This window comes from Hippopotamus amphibius, chromosome 9 (genome assembly GCF_030028045.1).
Source record: "Hippopotamus amphibius kiboko isolate mHipAmp2 chromosome 9, mHipAmp2.hap2, whole genome shotgun sequence".
In the NCBI taxonomy this organism is placed as follows: Eukaryota; Metazoa; Chordata; class Mammalia; order Artiodactyla; family Hippopotamidae; genus Hippopotamus; species Hippopotamus amphibius.
In genome coordinates, this window is record NC_080194.1 from 56,607,892 (window position 1) to 56,635,840 (window position 27,949).

At 46.4% G+C, this 27,949-nt stretch overlaps 1 protein-coding gene across 2 annotated transcripts; it reads right to left on the bottom strand.

Annotated features, from left to right (window-relative positions):
* Positions 1 to 77: 77 nt before the first annotated feature.
* ENDOD1 (endonuclease domain containing 1) lies at positions 78 to 27,831 on the bottom strand. Of its 2 annotated transcripts, none has more exons than XM_057749153.1 (2): positions 27,457 to 27,831; positions 78 to 4,185 (listed from the first exon to the last, which is right to left on the bottom strand). In XM_057749153.1, exons 1-2 carry the CDS (start codon positions 27,754 to 27,756, stop codon positions 2,983 to 2,985), a joined length of 1,503 nt encoding a protein of 500 aa, XP_057605136.1. In that variant the 5' UTR covers positions 27,757 to 27,831; the 3' UTR covers positions 78 to 2,982. The 2 variants fall into 2 exon arrangements, with proteins under 2 accessions (XP_057605136.1, XP_057605137.1); XM_057749154.1 differs by lacking the exon at positions 27,457 to 27,831 and adding an exon at positions 24,733 to 25,141.
* Between the last annotated feature and the right edge of the window lie 118 nt (positions 27,832 to 27,949).

The window sequence follows — 27,949 nt, forward strand, 5'->3', positions numbered from 1 at the left end:
AATCACAGATAACCCCCCAAATCTTATTACAACCATCAGGATTCTCCCCCTTAAGATATTTTCGAAAACGGCTGACGAGTTGTCAACAATTACTTTATTGAGCATTGCAAGGCGCACAGCATGGTACAGAGCTTGAAAATGTCTAACTGACTTTTGTCACACCCTCTGTAAAGGCGTTTCCAATGCCCATGGTTTTGTGGTTTTTTCCTGCTGTGCTCCAGGGCTCAGGCTGCTAGTACCATCTCAGGCTTCCCAGATGTGGTACACGGATCAACTGCACCATGGCCTCCCCACTAGATGTTTGAACTCCTCAAACATGGGATCCATGCATTATCGATCTCTGCAACTCTGATGTTCAGGTATACGTTTGATGGATGAATGACTGAATGAATGACCAGTGTTTCACTCTAGCTCCTTCTCCCGACCCCGTCGTCTGCACTTAGGGGCAAGTGCTGATGCTGAGCGAGAAGCAAACACTCAAAAGGCACAATGGAAAACAGGAGTGTCCAAAGGCGTGGCTGATCCACAGACTAGAAAATCAGCTCCATAATGATGAAGAGTTAGCTGATGTCCCCAAAGGCCTGAGAATATAATGAAGCCACAGAAAAATCTTCGAGCCAGAGACAGGGCTCATCAACCCAAACTCCCACCCCAAAGCCCAAAGCAGCTCATTGGGAACAGGCCAGCAGTCCAGCCACCTGCTGGAGCCAATGAACCAGAGGCACAGCCAATAGCAGCGGTCCGGAGCAGAGGGTCTCGGCCACCTAACCTTAGGGATATTTCTTCCTTTATTATCCCTTTCCAGATTTCAAAATAGGCCACACCATAGTAAATAAATAAGATATTATACAACTAGAACTAAAAAGAAAGATATTTTCAAATGGTTCTCAAGAAACAGTTAAGATGCCCTTCTCCTTCCATGGTGCCAAGGGGCTCAAGCTGCCCTGGATGCCCTCTTTGGGCCTTTCAGTATGCAAATAAGTACTGTGAGGGGATATTGATTCCATGGGAGGCAGTAAGCATGATGTTATGCAGGGAAAGCTAGTTGTTTCATCATAAAGGCCAAACCCATTTGATTCATCAGAGCCTAGTCTGTCTGATGGATGATGGAGAAACCTCTGCCCCAGTGCAGGGAGGCAGCTGGACCACAGACCTGACACCCCAGGTGTGATGGAACATGTGCAGAAGACCTTGGCTCCTAGTCTGCCATCAGCCAGCATCAGGCCTCAGCTTCCTCATCAAGTGAGGTTTTGGTCAGACCATCTTGCTGGTACCTTCTGAAATTCCCTTTCTTTCATCCAGCAGGATTCTTGACCCACCAGTACCAAGGTAAACCCTTGCTCCTCCATGTACCTTCACGCTGCTAAAATGAAGGAAAGCCCAACCATGAACTTTTATGCTCACAAACAGAAGTGTTAGAGTCTTAGGTGATCTAGACACATTCACATTCTGGTGTCATGCTTCCCTATCTTGCAGCACAAATTGATGAGGGTGGCAGCTTGCCGCCTGCTCTTCTAGTTTGGGTCCGATTCAATTATTTTTCTACAAAACGTAACTCTCATTACACTCACATTTCTTGTCCACCAACTTGATGCAAATGGTTTATCCACCCTTTTCTCCTGGTTGCCTTTCTGGACCCCAAGTTTCTGCATCAAAGTTTCAGATACTTGGTGGTCTGCACCCCCCAAATCAGTACTTTACCCTTGGTCCTTTTCTATCCCACAGCAATTCTTTAGTGCAAGATTTAAAATGACAGGTGCGTGATCAAAAAATTGGGGATTTGCTCTCACATAGAACTTGCATGAATAGGAGGGTTATGTTTTCCTGCCTCAAACACACTATAAAAATAATTTCCTGAGATAATGATTCTGAATCAAGTTTATACGTATATAAACTTAGATATATATGTATATGGATTTTTTTTCCGAGATGGCCAGAAGAGTTTTTATTTTGTGGCTCTTTTTTTATACCTTTATACCAAAACAATCATTTAAGGACAGAAGTTAGAGTGTTTTACTGTACTGGGTACTTGGCTGAAGTGTAAGAAAGACTGATCTAGTATGTTGCAGAATATGAATTTTCCTATTAGCTTAACATGTAGGTCTTTGAGCTCTGTCTTCTCAGCCAGAGATTTAATATACGTCAAGTTAATCCAAGGGTAGCTAAGGATGTCCTCAGACCTACAGCACCTACTCAGAGCAGGGGTCTGACCTTTGCACTCCCTTTTTTTATTCCTGGGAGGGCTGTATTATAGTATTCAAGGGGCAAACGACCTTAGTCCTTGCATTCAGAATTTGTTATGCCACATTTGCTGTAAAATACTTATCAATACCTAAAAGAAAAAATGCAGCAAAATTCAACTTTGGAGAAACAAAACAAAACAAAACAACCTTACAGGTCCTTGGGAGCCATGGAAAGCTAAGGGATACCGCAGATTCTATATTCTAAGAAAGTTATTTCAGCAGGGAAACATGTCTGTACCTCATCAAGTCAGCCGAGTTGGGGAGAAAGAGAAGCAAAATGATAACAAATTGGCCAGGAATATTTATATCAGTTTTGCCTTGAATCTCAGAGAGTAATAGGAGGAACAAGCTTCCTTTCTACTTTTCTTGGAAGCCCTCTGGTTTAAAGTTGTCCTCCTTCTGATTCTTTCTTCTCCTGCAATTTTTAATTATCACAAATGAACATGAGTCTCTCATGTGGTCACCTGTATCCGAGTGAATAACTGAAGGTGATGGCTTGGAAGTTTCCCCACATCACAGCACGTGACCTACACATAATCTCACCTTGAACATTTCTCTTGGGTCAAGTCGAAATTGTATCATCTTCCTTTGCAAAAACAGGCAGACACCCCGGCCAAAGGCCAAAATATAACAATAATTGACAGTGACCAGAAACCCATTATATAGACAAAGTATTCCAGCTTTCTCTATTTAAAAAAAAAAAATCAAATTCACTGTGACTGGGCACTCAGTTTTTTTTCTATAGCTCCCCAGGATTGTCAAAAGAAATCTTGTAGCCAATCCGCTTGCAGACAGTAAAAATGACCTGAAATAGGCCACCCATGGTCCCAAAAGCAGTGTCAAAGAGCAGAGAGATGATGCCACCAAGCCCCATTGCAATGTCCCTGCACACAATTGGAACTGCGCCTATGGTATACACAGGGAAAGTGGCCACATCCACAAGGACTCGGACAGGGATGCCCACAATACGGCAAACGACCTTCGTCAGGCAACAAAGGATGCGGAGAATGGCCCTGGTGATCCTGACCATGACTTTGAGTACCTTCCAGGGGATGCTGGCCAACTCCTCCCCAATGGCCAAGAAGTAGGAGATGGTGGCCGACCCCAGGCGGTAAAGGCAATTTTCCAGACCACGAGTCACCTGTTTGGTGACATACCACAGGAAACACACAAGGTACTTCAGGATTCCGACTGCAAGGCAATAAATTAACTGGCAAAGCTTGATGAATGGGGTAGCAACGAAGCCCAAGAGTTTTCCCAAAAGGCTACTCCTTTCCCCAGATGCCTCTGGAGGCGGCAGAGCAGACGTGGTGCTCCTTGTGCTGGAGAGGGTCCCAGGGTCCTCTTCAGAGTCTACCCTCCGCTCCTCATTCTGGACTTGGTTTACCATTTCCAGGATTTTCTTCATCTTCTCCGTGTCTTGTTCACTTTCCCCACAGTTGTTCTGGAATAGCTGAGGGTTGAATGGAAGCAGTTTCTCGAGTTCTTTCACCATCACATCTTCTATGACTTCACGGTCCCGGGTGTGCTTGATAAAGCCCATGGCCCAGCCTCCTCCAGGGACAGCACAACAGGCCGCCAGCCAAACAAACTCTGGGACGGTCACTTTGTCTTTGACCTTGAGGTCTGAGGGCACGGCACCTGTGAGGATATAGAGCTCTTCCCCATTGCCACAGTGTGGGATCAGGGCCCGGTCCATTAGGCTGTTGAGATTCATGTACCACCGCTTCTGGAAGGAGGGGGTCATCGGAGCTGCATTTGTGAGAGTGAACGTGGCTGTGTGGGGGTCACTGCTGAGGGAGAATGGGTACAGCTGTCCTGTCTGGTAATCAGAACCCAGGTAATCTCCATTCAAGGCTTGTCTGCTTCCCAGATTGTTCACAGAGCTGATGGCATCAGCCTCATCCATCACCTCCTCGAGGCTGCTGTTGGGATCATCAATCTGAAAGAAGAAAGCGAGGTTGAGATGTGTCCCTGTTCACAGCAGACAGAGTGTCCTTGGATCATGCTGCCAAAACTCTAGCAAAGTCCCTATTACACAAACACTTCCAGGGCTTAGGTTTGGAAGTGTACACACACTTCATTCTAATATCCCACAATCCTGGTGTCTGAAAGCATCTTTCAAATAGGCTGTTCCCCATTTCACTCTCTGTGTGAAATATACTCTACTCCTGCCCCACAGTAAGATCCCATCACACACTCACACAAATATACCATCAAGACATTGGTTTTCAATCTGCTGTGGTTTTATAAATGCCATAGCCCTTCTTCGGAAATATGCTTCCATGAAATTCAAATTGATGGTAAAAATGAAAACAAGGGGAAAAGTAAACCTCAGCAGGCCCATAAAAATCAGGACTGTAATTCAGATAATCAGCCACCAACGTTAGCTGCAATTTAAAGAACATATTCTCAAGTGAAATTTATATTCTCTGGGATATACGGAAAACAGTCAACTCTAATCAGAGCATTCAAATCAAATGGAGGAAAATGTATCGATTATTGTCAGTTATTAGATACTCCCCAGGCCAAGCTAAAATGTGACCAACTTCTCTTCAAACTGCATCTCCTCATAATATTTGCTACCAATAACAATGCACGTTCTGTCCAGGCCAATCCAGCTGTGGGATATATGTCAATAACGCTCAATATATACATCCTTCTCAGTGCTTCTTTTTTTTCTTTATAATATATACTTTCACTTTGCCAATCTGAAAGGATGAAAAGAAAGAGCTCAGGATTGACCCAGAACTCTATTTTTTGCTCCCAAACTGTAAATTCCTTGAAAACAGGGACCCTGTATATAGGACCCCGGCAAGGACTGACATATACTAGAATCTCAAGGCATTTTTGTTAATCTGAGATGGTCGGCACTGCAGTATTTATAATAACAGGAAGTTGAACCAATCTACATTTTCAAAAACTAGGAGCAGTTAAATAAATGGTGTTATATCCATCAAAGAAATATCTCAAAACCATTAAAAAGCACTTGTAATGATGGAGAAATATGTGCTATAATGTTAAAAGGAGAAGGCAGATTATAAAATTAAATAACAATTTTTTAAAGTCTAAAAACAGGCAGGAAAAAACTTGGGAAGGAAACACATGAAAATGCCCACAATGACTGTCTGACTCCCGAGGATGCAAGTGGTACTTTTTTTCCCACTATTTTCTTGTTTCTCTCCCTGTACCTCTCCTACCCACATCAACCCACAAATTATTTATATGTTGTTTTCAAAAGGAAAAAACAAAAAACTAATTAAAATAAGTAAATTCTTACTAACTGATTGCCACCCACTAAACCCATCACTAAACCCAAGGGGGTCAAGGTCATGTGGATTGTTGCACCTCCTGTAGGGAGGGCAACCAACTCTGCATTTCTCCAGCTCTGCAATGGCAGATGCAGGCATGCTCACACATGCACATGTAGGGTTAGCGAGGGCAGCCGATGAGCAAGATGGTGTGAAAGCAAGAGTACTCACTGAAGTCTAATGATGAAGTAATCGATAGCCTCACCCTTCAAGGTTGTTCTGTCCCTTTCCTCAGTCTTAGAAATGATCCTAGATGGTGCCCACTCCCACCACATCCCCCCAAGACAGAAATAAGAAGCTCATTCATTTTGTAAAGCTGCTGCTGTTGCTCTCCTACAGCTGAAAGATATACCCCATGGGAGTATCAGCCTCATTCCTGACTCATGAGATGAAGATATGGCAAAGGCATGATCATGAAGTCTTGGGTGGAAGGTCGGGAATCTTAGGATGCATGTTTCTCCTTGGTTGCTAGGACATCGTGTCTGCATTTAGCCTGGTGTAGCTTCTTTATCCCATCTCGTGGAAGCCCGGAGCTGGTGTTTTAATTGGTAGCCATGTGACAGAGCATAGCGCAACATACTGGTTCCTCTTCTGCCCAAGAGCTATCCAGGGATGAAATAATGCCTACAAGGACAGAAGGCAGGCTGGAACATGAGCAGAGAGGAGAGAGCTTTAGGTGAAGAAGGGGAAGATAAAAGGGGGGAGAAAAGAGAGAGTGTGTGTGTGTGTGTGTGTGTGTGTAAGAGACAACACAATATCCTGGTCTTAGACACAAACCATGACTGTGGGTTGATATACTCCCAAACTTCAGGGCGTGTTCCCCCAGCTGCCAAGGTCAGAGGAGACTGGGCTGGTTGTTTCTGCATCCTCTCAGGCCACTTGAGTTCAAGGGGCTGCCATGGTTAAGCTTTCTGCCCATAGTTCACAGGTACATGGGAAATGGGCCAGGATGAACTGAGGCAATTAGGAAGGCCAGGGCCCAATTCCGCAATGGGCCCTGTGCACCTCCCTGCCCTGGGCCTCCTAAGGCAAAGCAGAAACTCAACTGTATGCTCTGAATGCGCAGGCAGAAGAGAGCACATCTTCCCTCGCCTTCCCTTTGCTTTCTTCAGTGCCCCATATTCATGGTCACTATATTCTTATGAACCCCAAATTTGGCCCTATAGTTTGATGACAAGGTAGAATATAGTATTTGAAATCAAGACTATACTTATATAGTGATGTAACAGGCGGTCAAGAACTTTTTTTTTTAACTGCCAAGTAAATGCTTCCAATACAAAATGCTACAGGAGGTATTTTTATCTGCTTTTACAGATAAGGAAACTAAAACACAGAAAGATGAACTAACTTTTGCAAAGATACTCAGTAATTAGCAGGACAGGATTTGAACTGAGGTCAGTCTTTTCATTCCTAAGGCACATGTTCTTTATTACTAAGACAGACTTCTCCCATCTTAATGGACACTGATGTACCAGTTTTCCCCACCAGAGAGTAAAAAAAAAAACCACTAAAGTCTCCTTTCTCTCTGTGTCATGGAATAAATGAAGTTCCTTAAGGTTGCAGGGAGAGAAGCTGATGTCTGAGCCCCCTGGGGTTGCAGTCCCCAGAATGAAGAGAGAGTAGAAAGGAGAAAGTAAAAGTGCACATGTACAGACTGGCCCTCATGCTTCCTTTCTGCCTTTGCCCAGAGCACATGGAAGCTAAACCTTTAGCTTCACAGTTCAAGAAATGTGGCAGCACAGGCAGTAGGCAACTGGCCAGAGTAGTTTCCAGAGTACTACTACCCTTAGAAACTGGTCAGCTGGCTGGTCCCCTGGAGGCGCTGTTCCTATTAGCACCTCACTTGGCTTGACTTTGTTTCTCTACACCAGCAGCTGTAACAGAGAACAGTAAGCACAGCAAAACTTCATGGAGAAAAACTGCGTTAGGTATTCTGGGTTTGTTTTGTCTGGTCATAGTTCAATACACTAATGTAAATAATGTATATAAATTAGTGTGGATGCTACTAGTCAAAATGAGAACATAAAATAAATAATAGAGAAATTTCCCGAGGCTTATCTGATACAGTCTTAAGCCTCTGACAAAAATACCAAAGATGTTTTATAAGACCATATACTGATCTTGAGGATCAGTAGTCTCTATTCTCTCCTTTGAGGACCCAATTACATCAAAGCCTCTCTTTCTATCCTTTTTGTGACTTATGTTCTTCTTCATACTTTATATCTTATTAACTCTCTATATTGCATTCCAGGTGAGCCCCTAGATGTATGTTCCAATTCACTAAATCTCCTTTAGCTGTTTAGTTTACTACCTACTTTGTTGAGGTGTTTTCCTTTTTTCTTTTTGTTTTTCATTTCAATGACTCCTTTTTTCTTTCTCTAGCATTTCCATTTGGTTCTATTTCAAATTCTCCTGCCTTTTTTTTTTTTTTCTCCTCTTGAGGAATTCTTTCAACAGTTTAGACATTCTCAAAGTCCCTTTAAGATGTGTCTATTTTATTTGGCTTTTCAGTTTATTTTGTTGCTCCTACTGGTTGATTTCAAGGTGGTGTGTACACGTAAGTGCTTTGCAATTTATGATCATGAGTTTGTCTTCATAAGAGGTCCATGATGTTTTATTGAAAAAAAAAAAGACAAAAATGAAAACAAAAATCTAATAGTATTGCTTTCACAGCTGCCTCTGCTGGAGCCCTAAACACTTCAATGATTCTCGACTAGTTTCTGAGTTATTGTCTCAGTTCAGGGTTTCCACATGAAGAAAGCAGTGCACATCTGGACCCATACAAAGGAAAGATGACAGCTTTAAGCTTACTTCTCAGAGGGTGACTATTTCCACTAATGACATTATATGGACAGCTACTTCCTATAACAACTTGCAAGTAGTTTTCCTGCCTGGTTCACCAGAGCTGCAACAATTTGCCAGCCCCCAGCTTTACCTGGTGAACCTAGTTCCAGATCCACGTCATGAACAGGCTATAGAACCTTGATTCCTGTCCCCAGGCAGGTTAGAGCCCTAGTCCCCAGCTTCCACGTGGCTTCTCCCACACAGCTTTGGCTATTGATTTCTTATATATTTCTGGCACCTGAAAATTTCTTCTTAATTTTTTGCTGAAATATGAATTTAATTTAAATACATATAATATTTTTTAAATCCAGCATTTCTATGTGTTTGCAGTGGAAGGAGAGGAACTCCACATCTGCCCAGGAACTTTGTTTTCCCTACTGTCTAAGGTACATAAAGTTTCTCCTAAAGAATGCCTTGTTTCCTTTTATAACTCACTATAGATTTATCATCCCCAAATTTACTCACTTTGCTTAAATCTCCTTTTTTATATTTAGACCACCTCCTGGATACCTGTTTGGTATAAGTAGAAAAGTACTTTTACTGAAGAGTCAAGAACTTTACAGGCTGAAGTCTCTCACTAAGAATACAATATAAAGACTCCCAGACGTTTGCAAGATCCCATCAGCCAGCTTACAAAGAATCTGATTCCGTTGGGGTTTTTGTTTGTTTATTTTTACCGATTCCTTTGCACTATCTATTACCTATAATTCTCTTGTATGTTCAAATAGGCATTTGTGTCTTACTGAAATTTAGTTCCATTGATTTTGCATTTGGAACTCAGAGTCATTAAAAAAAAGGATATTCCATTATGAAATCACTTTACCATATCATTTATAAAACATATTAAATCTCAAAACCTTATACTAGTCTGCTAACTGATCTCCACTGAGAGAAATGTCCGTCACAATTTCTACTTCCTATCTTAAAACCAGTTTTTTAACTTAAGACAAAATTTTCTTTTGATTTCAAGATGACTAATATTTTAATGTCATTTGTTAAAAGAGTCCTCTGAAAATCTAAATAAAACTGGTAAAACAGCTCCCCCTCATCATCACGCTTACTTAACACTACAAAACAACCATTATGTCTTGGTAGGCTCTCACTTTCTGAAGAAATGGCAAAGTGTGTGTGTAACTAAAATGCCTGACTCGTGTATGGAAAACTGTACTAAAAATAATAAGAATATTTGATTTAAAAGTCTAATATATTCTTTGAGACACTGTCACATAAAGGGCAGGTGTTTTTTTTCCCATGCTCTCTGCAGACATGGTTTAATGATCTGTTTATTGCAATTACAGTAAATTACTGACAACACTGCTCCCTAAAGACAAAAATACAACTATGATGTAAGGTGTAATTTCAGATTACAATTTCTGGTTGCTCTTGCCCTTTTGCAAGCACCACTAATCTTTCTCTTTGGTTTCCCAGCGGAATCGCTGGATAAAGGGACAGGTACAAAGCTCTCTGTGTAATCCACCTCCCTGCTGACCTAGTCCTCCTGGGCTGCCAAGGTAATTTGATACAGTCCCTGGGTTTGACGGAAAAAAATTTTTTTTTCCCTAATCACATGTTAGGTAGATTTTAGAAGAATGAGTGCTCCTCAACCACCAGCATCCTGCCCCATAAATAATCTTATAAAAAATTCCTTTTCAAATTTAGTACCAAGAAAAAAAACTGTTTCTCTCTCTCAATGAGTTGGTCTGTTTCCTTTAACCAGACAGCCAAAGCTATTTAAACCCACGGGGTTTCTTTTTCGTTTTGGAATTAAATGAAAGGAGACTTTCAATTCTCCTGCTAATACGCATGTAAGAAAAATAGACTAAAATAATAGAAAATTGAGCAGGAGGGCTGGGGGTGGGGAGGTGAATAGGCACCCGTTAAACAATGCGTATTAAGCACACTTATGTGTGATCACTGCTGCAGGAGGAAGCGGCAGGACTGGTAATACCGACACTTACTGAGTACTATATGCCAGGCATTATTCTACGAATTTCACATGTACTAAATCAGCAAGTGCCTGCGCTAAGTATTCACTCATCTAAACTCACAAAAACTAGGCACTGTTGGACTTCCCTGGGGCACAGCGGTAAAGAATCCGCCTGCCAATGCAGGGGACAAGGGTTCAGTCCCTGGTCCGGGAAGTTCCCACATGCCGAGGAGCAACTAAGCCCATGCACCACAACTACTGAGCCCGCGTGCTGCAACGACTGAAGCCTGTGTGCCTAGAGCCCGTGCTCTGCAACAAGAGAAGCCATTGCACTAAGCCTGCGCACCGCGAAGAAGAGTAGTCCCCGCTCACCACAGCTAGAGTAAGCCTGCGCACAGCAACAAAGACCCAATGCAGCCAAAAATAGATTAATTAATTAGTTTTAAAAAAAACTAGCTACTGTTATTATCATGTTTTGACAGGTGGAGAAACTGAGGCATGTGACGATTAAGGAGCTTACTCAAGGTCACACAGTGAGTGAATGGTGATGTCACGGCGTGAACTCAGGAAGTCCAGCCCCACAGTTGCTTCACATGCCTCAGAATAGGCCTTCACATCCAGAAACTCACCAACTACTTAGGGAAACAAGATACGGATACATACAAAGTTAAATAGGAAACCAAGAAAAACAGTGTAATACAGATAAAGTTAAGTGCCAGACAAATGTTACCAAGAAAAAAAGCAATTGGATTGCAGAGGAAGGAAGGGCACAGTAACGGCAGTCAGAGAAGACATCTTACTTTGTGGAGAAAACAAAAGCTGAGGTGGGGTTAGAAGGATGTGCAAGATTTTGATAAACTTAGAGAAAAAGAAAGGCCAGTAAGGCTTACCGAGACATCTACACAAAGGCTTGACGGCGCAGACAAGGAGCCCATGAAAATGGGACTCTGGGTAAGCAAAAGTGAATGGTCTAATTGGAAGGGAGAGCAGGGGACCAGACCATAGATGATCTGATATACAGATAACTCACCACATAATAATTATAACTACAACCATTGAGTGCGCTCTATGTACCAGGCACCATGGTAAGTGTTTCACACAACATATCTTTTTTAATCCTAACCGGATCCCCATTACTTTCTTTAGAGAACGTTTAACTGAGGCTCAATCACTGAGTAGCGTGACGATGTCACACAGTCAGTGAGGGAGGATGAGGTCACAAACCCACGTGGTCTGACGTCAGCGACCGTGACACACTATTGATCCACTCTGCTTTCTGGGTGCTTTCAATACTTTGCTTCCAAGTCTGGACTTGACCTGTGCACAGTGGACATTCCCTGATGGCTTCTGAGGCCGGAGCATCACTGGGGACGTGTAATTCCAGGGAGATATATACCTGCCGGCACTGGGCAGAAAAGCCTGGACCGTGAGGCAGCTGAGGGAATGATCAGGGAAGGACATGTGCGAGATTCTGGAAAGAAGAAGCCTTGGGATGTGAAGGCTGATCTGGGAGGGTCCCTGGAAGGCTGGAGCCCAGGTTACCCAGAAATGAGGGGCAGTGGAGGGAGAGCAGATAGGCTGACCTTTAACGGAGACTAAACTGATAGGCAGAAATATTTTATAGCAGCTGGAGATACAGAACTGGAGCTTGGGCTCAAAGGCAACGTTGGCCACAGGGAAGTAACATCAACAAAGGCTCAACCCGGTGCACACACTTTCTGATGTCCAGGCACTGTGGTGTGACTCAGTTTCACACTGCGGTGCATGTAACCCCATGGTGCCTTGTGGACAATGAGAAGTATACCAACGGATGTTTCTGTTTTGATAGCTATGCATTTATGTTGTGTTCTGGGAAGACATATAACCAGCATTTCCTACACATGATTTCATGGATATGATTATTTAGGATAAGACTAAATTTCTTTTCCAATGAGTTGATCTGAAGTCAATGTAAAGGCCAAGTTTCAAGTAAACAGTAGTACCAGTGGGACTCTTGTGAAGCAGGTCTGCAAATGACTACCATTCAGAATCTAAACACTGCACTGCTACATCCCACTGACTCTTCACACAACCCTACCAGAGAGGTGTTATTATCATCTCCATCTTACACATGGCAAAATTAAAAGTCAGGTAAGTGACAGGTACAGGTCACTCAATTCATAAATGGCACAGGCAAGGCTATGCTCAGCATCTCAGACTCAAAAGCTCCTAGCCCTGCACAAGCAGCAGCCCATGCCTCTAGGTGAGGAAGGGAGGCCGAGAGCCACAGGGCATTAGAACCACAGGGGGTGTGTGTGTGTGTGTGTTGGGGGAAGGTGATGAAGGGGGAACTGGGAAACTGATGGAGCCGTAGGAGAATCAATCGTCCAGTGTCACGTCAAAGTCAAGGGAGGACAGAGCTTTGGTTAGAGGAGGATCACAGTGCGTGGCACCAGCTCGGAGTGGAAAGGGAAGGATGGAGACAAAGGCTGAGGGCTCTGATGATCAGCGAGTCGTTAATGAGGCTTCAAAGGGCGATTTCCACAGGGGGCTCAGGAAGGAAGACAGGTGGTGGACGTGACTGGATGCGGGCAAGAGGTGGCTGCAAGACTGACATCCGTTTGAGAATCTTTTACGTAAAGGCAGGAGAGGGACACGGCCTTAGCTGCAGAAGCAGGGTTTATAGGGAAAAGCAAAGATTGTCCACCAGCCCCTGCCCCATGTCCAAGGAAGAGGGGGCGTTGGGAGGGTGGGGCTACCTAGGTCTCTGTACAAGAGCATCTTGGGGCTCAAGAGCATCTCAGGGGGACCATGACAAGGTGACGGGCTGGAGGGACAGGGGGCCACTGAGCAGAAGCCCTGTCCCTGAGGGCTCCTGGGCTGCGAAATCCATGCACACCTCAGGGACCAGTGTCACCTGGTGCAGATGTGCCACAGGGGAGTTTGTCACTGGGGGAGGGGGAGCTGCTTCTTGAGAGGGACAGTGCTCTGTAGGACACAAACATGAAACTTTAGCACTTGTCAGCGTCCAGGTAGGCTGGGGCCAAGGGTTACAGGTGATGGCTAACGGCACCGCTGGTCAGAGGGGACAAAGCAAGTGCAGTGAGGCGCAAGATGGGCTCAGGGGACACGGGGACGGGGAGAAGGCGGGGTGCGGTGCGTTCGCAGCTGGCAGGTGGAGGGGCCAGGGGTGGTCCTGCTGCTGATGGGCGCCTGGCAGGAGTGCAGACAGTGCTGAGGAGTGTGGAACACGGTTCCACAAGGGAACCCTGGAGCCGGGCAGGCTGATCCCCAAAGACAATGTGGGGAAGGGTCTGCCCTTCATACCAGGAAGCTAATTTCACCACGTTGAAAGAATTCTCTCCTTGAGATCCACAATAGCCCTCATATGCACATATGATTTCCTCCGATTTGCAGATGAGAAAAGAAAAGAGGGCCTCCAGAGACAACAGACTGTCCCCTAGTTGTGCTCCATGATTTTCCCCTGGGAAAGCGGGTCCTCCAGAAGGATGATCAAAATGGTAGTGAAACGGTGCACTGATTCGCCTGGGGAAGGGTGGGGTTTCCTTCCCCAGCAGACTCTTAGACTGAGGCTAGATAAGCACATGCCAGGGATGATTCAGACAAGACCCTGGGATTGGGGGTAACCTAGTGAGCGCCTATCTAACTCTGTGGGGCCAGAGAGGCTGTTTCCTTTGGGTTTGTTTTATTTTTCAAGAGTTAAATCATCAGATGAGTTGAACAGTGGGGGTTCCAATTTTGTTTCTACTGTGTGAACTATCACACACACACACACACACACACACAAGGGCATTAAAGAGGTGCTATCACTCCACTGCCCATCACCAGGTGGGTCGGAGGGCCCCGCCTCACAAGGAAAGAAAACTGCAGCTGACAATCGGAACATCAGATAATCTTATCGGAGCTGGAGCTGGACGCTGCAGGCAGGCCCTCCGCACACTCCCACACATCAGAATGAACTAGATCTGAGGACTCATCACAGAACATGCCCAGCTTTGGAAAGAGCTGCCTTTCAGAAAAGGAGCGGGAGGCTGGTGTGGCCACAGGAGCTGAGGAAGGGCGTTTGGGGAGGAATAAACCACGAGGCCTTTCAGTTCTCAGGAAAGGCATAAACAGAGTTCCGACCCACCCATTTAAGAGAAAAAAAAACTCCTCTCTTCTTGGCATCTCAAATATTCTTTGTCCTCTTGGGAATAGAAACAGCTTTAAAAGAATTAGAAGGATGCTTTTTCCTTTTATTTTTCTTAAGGAGCAAGAAATGCAGTGCTTTTCATTTCCTGACCGGCCTTCCTCCCCCTGAATCACCCTTCCTCTGAGCTCCCCACGCAGCCCACACACCTCCCTGCCTTTGGTGAGGAACAGGCATCTCCAGCTGTCCCTGTGCAGTGCACACCATAGGCACTTGGCACGTGTCTGTGTCGGGGGAACCGTGCAGAAGCAAAGGCAAATGGCCTAAGAGTTCTCTCCTCCTAAGTCGGAAGACGGTGGAACAGAGGAGGGAATGAAAGGATGCTTCCCTTCCATTTCAGACCTTTCTTTGTCTTCAAAATTTGAAAAAATAATAAAAATAAAATGGGGGGATTAAAAAAATGCCCCAATCCTAAACTGGCACTGGGTGCAAGCAAAGGAGACCTGCAAGGAGGCCAGGGCCTCGAGGGCAAAGGAACTCCCGTGGGACTCCTCCCCCACTGCAGCTGCTCCCCTCGGGAGCCTGAGAAAGTGTGCAGGCGCCTTTAAGACCTCTCCAGACCTGCGGTACCTTCTCAGGTTACAACACCCCTGGTTGTCTTCCTCTTTACTCACTGAAGCCAGTTTTCCACTCTGTACTCTTGCTTTCTTTTCCAGAGCAATTATTCTTAGCATTTGACTACTGTACTACAGAATTCAGAAAAGTCAGTTAAATTGAGACATTTCTATTTCTAATTTTTTCCACCTTCTGTGTTCAGATGAGATCAGAAGTTCTTAGAATCACCTGGAAGCTTTTAAAAGCTTGAGTGGGGTGGTGGTGCTTGGAGATCAGTTTGGGATTTTTTTTTAAAGTTCTCCAGGTGATTGTAAATGGGGAAACGCCTGGGCTAGATGCTACCAAATTCTCTTTTATCTGTCTCTGGTGGAATTAAGCCCCCGCCTGGACAGCTACTACAGGAAGTTAATGATGTCTCCTTAAATCAATGATTCTCAAAATTCAGTCTGTATTAGAAGCAACTTAATCCTGCACGGACAACACTGAAGTACAAGTGCTTATTACATCATTTCCAGTAGGCTTAATTTATTCACACGCTGTTAACACTTTGTGAGCGGTAGTATCTACAGGTCAAGAGCTGGGGTGATAATGCCAAGAAAGAGAATAAAGTACTATAGGGCCGTTCAGATCCTCCACTCATCAGAGCAGCTAATATTCTGATCCCCAAAATCGATAAACATGAATTTCCTGCCTTATTCCCATGTGAAGGGAGAAGTCTCATTTTGCTTATTTATACTCCTGGATCATATTTCACTACTTTAACATCTTTGATAGCATTCTATACTTGCGGGTTAAATGACAACCTCGCACAGTCATGACCTACCCTCCCCCTCAATTCCTCCAATGTCCTCTCTCAAATCTTCCAGGTACATCCAACCAGAAAAGGACAGTCCCTATCCCCCACCGAGTCAGTTACGTGGTTACGATGTAAATGCTGCCCTGCTTCCCTCTGTACTGCCGCCCACGTCAGCACTGGCGGGGGTGCCTTCACCATTCCTCTCCAATGCCTGTATCCTAGCTGGGTGCCCAGCCTGGCTCCAACCTCGCAGTTCCTGTGTTGGGTGGTCTCCTTTGGCCTCCCAGATCCCTTCTTCACTCTCTCCTGTACCCTGCTCTGCGTCCCAGGAGGCCCATTTCTATGGACCACATCATCTCATCTCTCTAGGGGTCTAGCTTCTGACCGGGGCAGCCAATGAGAGCAGCGAAGAGAAAGGATTTATTCCCTTGCTGCCTCCCCACCTGGTTGCTGTGTTCTGGCTCTGGCTGCGTTTCTCTGCAGTCACAGCTCTCCCCAGCCTCCCCGCTGACCCCACAGGCCTGGGATGGTGACAGCATCCTGCAACGGCTAGGCCCTGGGTACTTTACCATATCTTACGGACTCCTTTAATTCCCTGTAAATAGTTTCTTCATTCAATTCCGTCAGTTAAACTACTTTGAGAGTTCCATCTGTTTTCCTCTTGGACCCTAGCTGATAAAGCCTCAGTAAGATCCTTTCCAAGACCCCAATTCACCCAGTCCTGGGAGACCGCATCCCCTCGGGGACTTCTGTAGCATGAATTACGCACACGGTTGGTATTCAGAACAGGTTCTGCTGCATAGTGAGTCCCTCGAGTAGTCTCATCTGACTGCCCACACTGGGCTCTCCCAGCCAAGCACCAGGTATGTCAGCCAATGCACCACATTCAATTCCCCCTTCTAACTTAACCAAGTACTTCTGACACTATCTCTAAAAGAGCAGTATTTCTCACCACATGACCCTCTCCTACCCACTTCCTTGCCAGGCATAACCAAGGGACAGCCAGCCTGGTAGGGACAGCAGCCTACAATAGGGCTCCCTTGGGTTCTGGATCCAAGCAGCTCAGAGCCTGACAACAGACAGGATGTGAAGGTTGCTAGATGGACATTAGGACTGGCAGCCAGGCTGATCCATGGGAAAGCAGAAGAACTGGTTAAGACAGAAAAGACAGAGGAAGTAGGAGAAAGATCCTGAAGACTCTGTGGGACTGTTTGGTTTCTAGAAGTTTCCCAGTTCTGGATCCTTTGAGGTCTGTTCTTGTGCCTGTGATCTCTTACAACAGTCCTGCCCTTCACCCGAATAAGCTTGGGTAAGCTTATGAGTCATGCACCAACAAGCCTGAAACCTCAGGAGTCCTGCTCTTATGAGAACCCAAGTGAATTGGGGCAGGGGCCTTGCAGGCCAGGAACCGTCTAGACACCTGGGTTAAATCTCAGGCACAAAGGAAGAGACATGTGTGCCTTGGTTGTAGAAGTCTGGGAACAGATCCGAGGGGCACCCGGGGACAGAGAGAAGGCACTTCTACAAATTCTTCAACAGAGGAGAGTATCAATGGGCAAAGGAACACAGCGGACAGTCAGGAGCAGCTGAACGCATAAAAAGCTGAGAACTGTCACAGGCAAGGCGGCAATGAGGCAGGAGTACAGACGAGCAAGGGCCTTTCAGCAATAACACTGGGTCACACCTAAGGGCACGGTAACCCTCATCCTGGTTGCCTCCCAGGCAGACAAGGGCTGGGAAGCAAAGGTTACTTATTCATCCCACATGCTTAACATACACACATTGAATGTGCAGCCACAATGCACAGTCATACTGAACCTCCCTAACTCATCCATAGGGTAGGGATGATTTATGAGCCCCGTGCCACAGATGGGGGGACTGGAGCTCCATGAAATTCAGTAACATTTCCAAGGTTACCCAGCTGGTAACTGATGGAGCTGGGACTCAGCCCAATTTTGCCTCACTACAGAACCCATCTTCTTCACCACTCTGATCCTTGCCCCTTCGGGGCTAACAGTCTGGTGGGAGAGAGTCAAGTAAACCACTTCTTGTGCCTGATCTGCCTTCCCGATTACGTAACAAGACACCTGAGGGCAGGGCACATCATGAACGCCTGTTTCTGGGCTTAGACCCAAGAACTCAATAAATGCTTGTGATGCTGAGGGTAACAACACTGATAAAATGAGCAGCCCAGATGTCTGGGGCTCAACCTTTGCCAAGTTAACCTTCTCCCCTGCTGCCCAGGAATGAGTAAATGGATGAACAGATAATAAACAGGGGGAGCTTGTTTCTGCCACTGAAGATCCCTCTAACTGCATGCCTACATTTTAAACCCCAATTCATAGACAGAGAAGAGAACAAATTGATGATAAACTCTTGTCGCTGATTGGCTGTGACCATATTATGTAAATGAGTGAGAGGAAACTCCAAGGCTCTGACTGGCCTGGGGCAGGAGGCCCCAGGAGCAGAAGGGCATTCAGTATTGACAACAGAAAAGCAAGAGCAGTGACAAGCCTGGTCAATGAGCTCCCTGGGTGCAGAGCTGCAGGCTATGAGGTCCCCCCACCAACTCAACTATGTGTCACCTTCATCTGAAAACTGGGGAAGGTTCATAGCCAATCTCCACTCAAGGCTGTAACTAACTGTAAGAGATGGTCCTTCTCCAAAGCCAACAGACAAAATGTACCCTTCATCTTAAAGATCATGAGAGAAGGGGACTTGACAGCCCTTGGACCCTTCTCCACAGCATCACAGTTCCCGTGTCAGGAAATGATTTATTTGCATCCAACCTCAACCGTCCTTGAGCTGTAGAAGCTTAAGACCTCATGACTTTAGTGCAAAAGAGACAGCATCTGCTTCTCAATGTTGTGTCACAACTAACCTCTGAGGCTAGTAAATGTGCCCCCAGGCAAATCATTTCCACTTCTCTGACCTCTTCTCTCGGGTTTTGTGAGCTTTTCTTCAAGTTCCTCTAAAGGTGAGACTACGTGGCAGCAGGGTTTAGTGACCAGATTAGAAATGAGGATATCTGTCATATTTGTTACTTACTGGCCTTGTGACTTCAGGCAGACCAGTGAGTCCCTGGGCCCCTGTCTCTTCTACAAGAGAAGAAGGATAACACCTCCTGTGCTCAGGAATGAGGGGAGGGGAAAGAAGGTAGGATTATTTCAGGCCATCTATCAGTTATACTTGACACAGACTTGAAACAAAAGGGTGATGAAATAGACTTTGCATTTCAAGTCCGCAGGCCTTCTATTTCCAGTGAAAAAGCTTAATGAGACAAATTGTTCATGTTTCTGTGCAGATCTGCTGATCAAAAAGTGTGCTGACTGCTTGAGAGGCTTGTCAGATGCAGCTTCACAGAGGCCAAAAGGGTGCTAAGCCTTGATTAGAATAAAGGATGTGAGCATGCACTTGTTGCTCCCTATGTAATGGAAATTTCTGGAATGTTACACGCACGCTTGCACACACACACACACACACACACATAAACTGTGAAGACTGGCTATCTGTGAGAAGCGGGACCTTTACTTTTATATACTTCCAAAACGCTCAGAAAAAATTTTTTTACCATAAGCACATATTTTTGTATGGTAAAGAACCACCACCAGCACCACATCAAAAATGTTCATGGAAATCGTCTGTAGGTCGAGGTCGAGGGCTGCCATGCTGTTACAGGAATAAGACAGCACAGCTTTCCAATTTCACTGCAGATGTTCAGCACGTATCTGCTGGATGCTCACAATTCAGCAACATTTAGAAGCACTCAGCGCTGGCATCGTGCTGGACCACGAGCTGGCAAACTGCAGCCTGTGCGCCACATCCAACCCACCACCTGTTTCATAAATAAAGTTTCCTTGGAACATAGCCACACTTATGTATGCACTGTCTGCAGCTGCTTCTGTGCTAGAAGGGCCGAGCTGAAGAGTTGCAACAGAGATCATGTGGCCTGAAAGCCTAGACTATTTACTCTTTGGCCCTTTACAGAAAAGGCTGCTGGCCCCTGTGTCAGGCAATGTGGATTCAATGATGTGCGTGACAGGCCTGGGCCCCGCACTCGTGGAAATTACGGTCTAGTCAGGGGGCACTCAATTAGTCACACAAACAAATGTATAACTGTACCACACTAGCAAAGAAAGGTGTGTTTGGTGCCACTAGAGAGTATTATGGGCAGTTGACCTAGTTGGGAATATCACGGAAGACAAAAAAGCCCAGCGGGTACAAAGGTCCTATGATGGGCGAGAATGTAGAAATTAAAAACAACAAAAACAAAAACAAAATACAAGCCAAAGTGGCCCCGGGTTAAGGCCTGGCAACGTGTGACGCCAGATAAGGCTGGGAGGGCAATGGGAGACCAACCACACAAGACTCTGCAGACCCTGATAAGGACTCGTCTTTATCTGAAGAGAAATGGGGAGCCCTGAAGGAGTTCCAGTGAGGCTACTGGAGATACAACGAGATGAATGTTTTGAGAGAATTTCTCTGGCTTCCAGGTGGAGAAAGGCTAAAGGAGACCCAGGTGGGGTGGGTCAGCCAGTCGGGAAGCTGTTTTGCAGAGGCCTGGATTAAGATGGTGGCAGCTTGGACCTCAGGGTGGTAGGGATTAGAGGGGTGAAGTCTGTCAACTGAGGTGCAGGAGCAAGGCCATTAACCATCCCAACCAGTCCACTTGGCTGTGAAGGAGGTGTCCAATGTTATCATGGGTTCCCAGGTTCCAGATACAACAGAAATATCCAAGAATGACAAAAGACTTTCTTATGGTTCGTAAACCCAGCTTTCCTTTCCCCGTGCTTCCGTGTGTCCCAAGACTGTGGTGGGTGCCCCATCTTCCAGACACATAAACAGTGGCCACTTCCTTACATGGTCCCCATTGAATCATGCATCCTGGGCTATTCAATCACCCCTAAAATATAGGTTCCAGTCAACTGGAACATGCAATCTAGTTCATGTTTTCAAATCCTATTTCATCCATCTATTTACTCTGCCAAAGGAGAAGTACTCATATTTTCCGTTTTGATTAAAAATATAAAATGCCCTCATTTGACCTCCTTTGAACGAACCACATGTCTGTCAGGGACTGGGTCAATAAAAGCATGACGGGAATACTAAATGGGGCTTCTGTTTTGCGTTCACCCTATCAGCTGGTTTCTTTTTTATTTCTCCTTCCTTTCAGTGGCCAAATAGATATGTCAGCAGGCAATAAATTATCGGTGCCAGAGATGTCAAGTTCTATTAACCCAAAGGGTACATGACCACTCAGGAGACATGATACACAACATGAAGGAAAAACATTTCTGAAATAACAGGAATTCTAGGAGCAAGACCAGATCACTGGCAGTGAAAGCTCCTGGTAAATGGGAGGGTTTATTTTCTCATATTTCCAGTTGTAGAGCTGACACTTTAAAAGGAAGGGGAATTTGAAACCCAAAGAATAAAATCTTTATTCCTCAAGGAAAGCTCCATTCAAGCACCATGAGATTTCCAGCATGCTGTGTTAGAAGCCAAGCCAGACATCCTGCAAACAACAGGATTAGTTCAGTAAAATAAAAGTAAAATAACAAATCAGTCAGTTTGGAATCTGGGAGAGAAAATACTGACATTGCCAGTGGAAAGCAGCATGGTAGAGCAGAAAGGGAGCTAAGAGCTCTGGAGCGGGGCAGCCATAAGCTCCAATCCAGACTTTGCCGTCTAGCAGCTGTGTGACCTCGGACCTCAGTTTCCTAAACTATAAACCATGGATCATACGGCCTAGAGTTGTTCTCTGAATGAGTGAATTTGTGATGATACTTGCACTAGTAAGTGATCAATAAATAAATGATAGTTCCTTTCCTGGACTGTCCTAATTTAAGTCTGGACTGAAAGACTGGTGTACAGCTCCATCACCACTAGACTCTTCCAGGACAAAACGTCACTAAAATGCTCTGCCGCTACAGGGCAAGTACCCAAACTCGCTCCTGAGGATGACCACGAATCACCTGGAAACACTAAATTCAAAGATGAAGAAAAAGCCAGAAAAGGAGGAAAATGGAGTGAAGGGTAGCACGTGCGACTGCTGTTTTTACTATCTGCGCTCCAGCAAGGAAGAAACTGTGAGCAGTTGACTTTGGAACCATCCTGTGAGTCAGGCGCTTCCCAGCCCTCCTCGGGACCAGCACAGTAGGCTGGAATGCAATCGCTCACTGTGTGTTTTACGACAACACACCTCTTGGTTGCTCAGGACAGGGAGGGTGGAGGCCATCTCTGGCACATGTTTTGTTTTTGCTTTTCTAGTCACCTAAATCCATCCACCCATCCATCCATTCAATCTCTCACGACGTACCTTCTGAGCACCTATTGTGTGAATGTGAGACATATACCGAGCATTTGAGAAGATACACAGATGGATGTCTTATGTTTCAGGAGAGATTTGCAGAACTGCAGGAGTTACCTATCTAATCCAACATTCCATTCAGTGTGTGTGTGTCTAACACCTATTAGAATAAGACCTTAATAGCATACACATTACTATTTATTAAGACCTCACCCTATTACAGGTTCTATGCTATGTGCTTATATGCGTTATCTTGTTTATTTGTCACAACTACTCTGTGAAGTCAACACTGTTATTATCTTTAATGAACAGAGCAGAAAAATAGGACCGGAAGAATTTGATCACACCGCTTAATGGCAGAACAGGTATCTGAAGTCAAGTTTCTTAACAAGGAAGGAAGAATCAGAACTGTCCTCTTGGCTGTGTCCCTTACCCAGAGATGCAAGTGTATGATATCTTCTTTATATCTGGTTCTCTGACACAAAAAGGGGGCTGATGTTAGAATAAATGAAACAGTGTATCAAACAGTTTCAGGAGGTGCAGGCAAGAAGCCACTGATGGAAATTAAAGATTAAGGACTTAATCAAGGTTCTAGCTGTGACAACTATTCATGTACACTTACTAAGATTTGAAATATGACTTCATTGGGCCCTTTAGGAAAATACTTTTGCCATTAACCAGGATATCTGCTTCACTCCAGAACCACTGACACCTGAGCAATATTCACATGGCCAAATATGTGCTCCCACTTGTCCTACAACTGTTGGGAAAGAGAAATGGAGTAGAAATTAAGATTCCTGTATAAAAGATGAGAACTGAAGTCCTATGACCATTAATGCGGTGGATGCATGGGAGGTCAAAGATCTCCAGACTAGGAGCAACTAGTCATGAGTTCAAATCCAAGCTGTGTGACCTTGCGCACAACAATTAGCCTATCTGAGCCAGTTTCCTTATTTCTATAATGAAGAGAATAAGATCTACCTCACAGTACTTTTGTAAGATTAATTAAGTATAAGCAGACTATAAAGCCAGTTCCTTCCAGCATTCACGTTTATAAAATGACAGGATCTTAAGGACTTCCCTGATGGTCCCATGGTTAAGACTCTGTGCTCCCACTGCAGGGGGCACGGGTTCAATCCCTGGTCAGGAAACTAAGATCCCACAGGCCACACGGTGCGGCCAAAATTTTATTTTAAAAAGAAAATGACAGTGTCTTATATGTTGCCTTCTAGCGAGAATTGACAACGTCCTTTCCAAAGGCATCACTAGTACCTTAACCAAAAATTCTTCCATTAAACAGAAATGAGTTGAGTGATTAAAAGGTTTGAGGTTCCGTGAACTAAACAAGAACCCAGTTCTCAGTTCTGACTGCAAACCCTCCAGGCCATCTCCATCCTGCTAATAGGAACACACTGTCTCATCTCTTTCTTGCCTTCTCCCCATTCTCAATTGAAAGGTGACCACATTCTACATAAAACCCACAACAGTCCTCTGTCTCCCCTGCTTCCCTTTAAAGTTCTCATTATGTCCCTCAGAAGGCCCCTCAGACACGGGATCCTGTCATGTGACACTAAAGAGATATAAATCACTTGGGGTAGTTCCAAAGGCCAGAGCTAGAACTGGTGGGGTGGATTTAGAGGAAGGTTCCAGCTCTGCATATGGAATATGTTTGGAACAGTGGCTGCTGGCCAGCTGGGAGGCAAGCTTCTAAGGTAGGCAGCTCTCCAAGAAAGCTTAAGCAGAATATCTTACCCACTGCTGCCTGATTGAACCGCTGAACATCAAATGATTTTATTCAACACTTACTGAGTGCTTTCTATGTCCCAGGCACTAGAAATGCAAGCAGGAGTAAAAGGCAGCCCTCAGCTCTCAAAAGCTTAGCTGGAGAGATGGACCCATGAGCAGGGAGTTATAAAACAATGTGGTAAGTACAAAAATAGAGAAATTACAGGGAGCACTGTAGGGTGGACCTCACTCAGGAAGTGGACCTCACCCAGGTGGGCTGTTCTATTTGGAGGAGGCGACACCTCAGCAATCTTAAAGGATGGAGTAGGGAGACAGTGAGGGGCAAGACAGGGGCAGTGTAGAAAGGGCATTCAGGGCAAAAGGAGTCTGCATGAGCAAAGGAACAAATGTGACCAACAGAATGGTTTATGAGAGGCACTCCAGGCAGCCGGATGCTGCTAGAACAGTACATGAAGGTGGGAAGGGTGGGAGACAGGCTGGAGCTGCAGACAAGCCCAGGCACAGGGGCCTTATAAGCTGCATTCTGCAGGGTGAACTTGGTCCTGCAGTCACTGAGCAGCCAACACCCTAAAGAATTTAAGCACAAGAGTGACTAAGTTTCTATCATTGTTGATTTAGGAGTTTCTTTTTTTTTTTTTTTTTTTTTCCCCCGAAGGGAAACTGCAGGACAGCCTTGAGAGCTGCTGAATTGGGCTTCGGAAGTCTCAGGGTCAGAACAGCCCCACCTGACTCACTACCGAAGGAAAACACCCAGCTCTTTGGTCCCCTGACTCTTCCTCCTCTGTCTGCCGGGCCTCTTGGTAACACTGACCTCATAAACAGGTGATGTGGGCACAAGGTGACTCAGCATTATAGAGTGCTTGGAAGCAGCCAGAAGTCCACGGTGAGCCCTGAGCATCTTTCCGCAGCAGGCACACTGGCTGGGAGGCAGGCCTCAGGGGGGCAGGCTTGCTGCAGTGTGCTCCAGAGCCGGCCAGATTCACAGTCCGGAGGCTTCTCCACCCCCCTCCTTCCTTGCCTCCCTCCTAACATCCCCTGGCTCCTGGCTCACTTGACCCGACACCGGGGTAGGAAGGGATGGGCAGCACAAGCCCATCCTGCAGAGAAAAGCATCCTTCTGGCTCTGCTCAGCCACTAGACCATTCCTATCTCTGCAGCACGGAACTCTGGCCTCCTGCGCTCTTCTGAACTGCTGCACCTCTCACCTCTCATTTGGAACTATTTCCCCCACGCCTTCCCTATTCTATTTTACGCCCCCCCCCCCCCCGCCCCCAGTCCCATTCCTCACTGTCCCAGCATCTCCACTGCCTATGTGAATGTTCTGTCCATTCCCTCTCTGCTGAATGAGTCACGCTCCTTGGGGCTCCTTCAATAACTGCGTAAATGGCTCTGCCCCTCCCCACCCCAAACCTGCCTTGATCACTCCTTCATACCGGACCCCTCCCTTCCATCACTCCTCTTTATTCTGAGCCCTTTAGTCAACTGTCATCTACTCACTTGTACTGGTTTAGCTGCTCCAACCACTCCCTCCACACTAATCCCTGACTCAGCCAGGCGTTTCTCACTCAGCACTCCCCTCTGCTGGGAATGTCCTTGTCCTTGTCTCCCTTCTGAACTCCACCTCATCCCTTCAGGCAAAGTGCAAACGTCACCCTGACCTGAAGGCTTACCCCTGTCACCTCCAAGACAGATCATATCTAATAGGACTGTGTTTACCTTTTTGAACGGAGGGTGTTTTGCTTATGTCATAATAACAGCTAGGACTGATGTGCCAGGCACCTCTCAGAGACCTTATATGGAGTAATTCATTCAGTCCTCAAAATCATCCTGTTATTACCTCTAAGTCAACCTGCCCAAGTTTACAGCGAGTCAGTGGGAGAACTAAGGCTTGAAACCACGCAGCGTGGCTCTAATCAGAGGCGATGCCCCCTCCCCGCCCAGCAGACCAGGAAGGCTTTGAGTCCCAGCGCTGCACTCTGTTCCCCAACACCCCACATGCCTGGCATACAGCGAGTGACTACTAAATGTGACAGTTCTGGATTTAACTGAAATTTGTTCAGCGTGCATCCCCACATCTTCCTCAGATGTATGTTTTGTCTCCCCAAGCCATCCATGAGGTCCGCAGGGAGACAGGACCAAATCATCTATTTTCCTCACAGGCATGCAATCGCATGCATACTGTGGAGCTGGGGGATACGCAGAGAGCTCTAGGGGTGCAGATGGGGGCAAACCAACTTTAGATTAATGTATGCCTTAAGCGTGTATAATTTACAAAAGCTTTTCATATGCCTGGTCTCACAGGTCCTGACATCAACAGGATAGAGAAGGTAGAGACGGAGGTGAAGATGGCCTGAGATCTGGTCAAGGTTTTAGAGCTGGAAATAACTCAGTGCGATTACAGAAATTACAACCCAGGTCTCTGAATAAAACAGCTGAAAGCCAGTCCCCTGCTCAGGATGCCTGGGCAGCTGTGGTCATGAAGAATGGGCAGGATGATGTACATTAACTATATTTCAATAAAAAAAAAATTAAAACAGAAAAAGATTAAAGTCAGTCAGTTTAAAAAAAAAATGGTGGGCTGAATGCTCAGCTCCTCCCCCAAATGGGGTGTCCTTGGTTGCTAGGGCAGGGGAGCCTGGGTGTTCTTAGACAGGAGCCCGGCTGAGCAAACCTAGGGCAAGATGTCTGCAAGCAGGTTCAGCAGGACCTCTGGGGGCCTCTAGGAGTGTTTGGTCACTCTCACCAGACAGAACAGAAAACCCTGAGAGATGTCACGATTTCCAAGTGATAATATAGATATGAAGAGTCAGGAGAAACTGGTTTGTACTTCCCATTAGTTGGAGATAGTCAATGTTTCCCACTATTTGTAACTATCCCATTTCTAAAACTCCATACCTTATTTCATTGTCCTAACCCAACACAACTTCAGATAGAATTTACTCAATGTCCTGTGCAGAAGGGAAGGCTTTTCAGGCTCAGGTGGCCTCTGAAGAAGAGAAGCTTTTCCCTAGTAGGAAGGGCAGTGAACTTCTAGCCAAAAGACCTGCCCCATCTTTACGCAAGTCTCTTCGCCCTGCTGAGCCTTGATCTCCTCTTCTGTAAAACGGACATGAAAATGCCCACTCAGCCACCCATCCCACAGAATTGTGGCAACGACCTGTGAGCTCCCACCCTAGGCATCCCGCAGATCTGAGGGGTCTCTTGGGTCTCCGTCTCATAGTCCTAACTGTTCAGGAAATGAATGAGACACTGCAGACGTCTACGCTGAAGTGTAGAGCGAACCACCTCCCACTGGGGACCTCGGAGCCCTGAGGCTTAAGCGAAGGCTCGCAGATCGCCCAGCTCTGGCCGGGGCTTTGACAGGGGACAAGGCAGTCTGTAACTCCGGGGGCGCGGTGGGGCGGGTGAAAACCCGGGTTTCCCGACCCTGGCATCGAAAGCTGGGGCTGCCCTTCCCCACCCGCGCGCTCACAGTGGCTGCAAAGCGCCCTGGGAGGCCAGCCCAGCGGCCGGACTTGGGAAGCGTCGCGCTTACCTGCGGCTCCACCAGCCAGGGCTGCTGGGCGCCAAGGGGCGCGGGGCGCGCGGCGCGGAACGCCGAGTACACAGGGATGCGGTCCCGGGCGCTGTACAGGGTGGCAAAGCGCTCGGCGCCCTCGGAGCGCTGACAGATCTTCACGTGGGCAGCGGCCGCCAGCCCCGCCGGCGGGGCCCCGGCGTAGAAGAACCGGTCGCATTCGCCGAAGCCAGCTTCCTCCTCGCGCACAAGCCGGCCCTCCAGCAGCCCGGCCAGGGCGAGGAGGCCGCCCAGCGCCAGGCAGCGCGCGGAGCCCATGGCGCGTCTGCTGGCCGGGCCGGGAACGCGCGAGGCCGCCAAGCGGGGCGGCGGGGAAGTCGGAAGCCTGGCGGGGCGAGGCGCGGCGAGCGCTGGGTAGGCGGGGCTGGGCGGCCCCGGCGGAGAGGGCGGGTCCGCGCCCGGAGGCCGCGCCTCCCTCGCACCCTGCTCCCTGAAGATGGTTGCGCAGGCG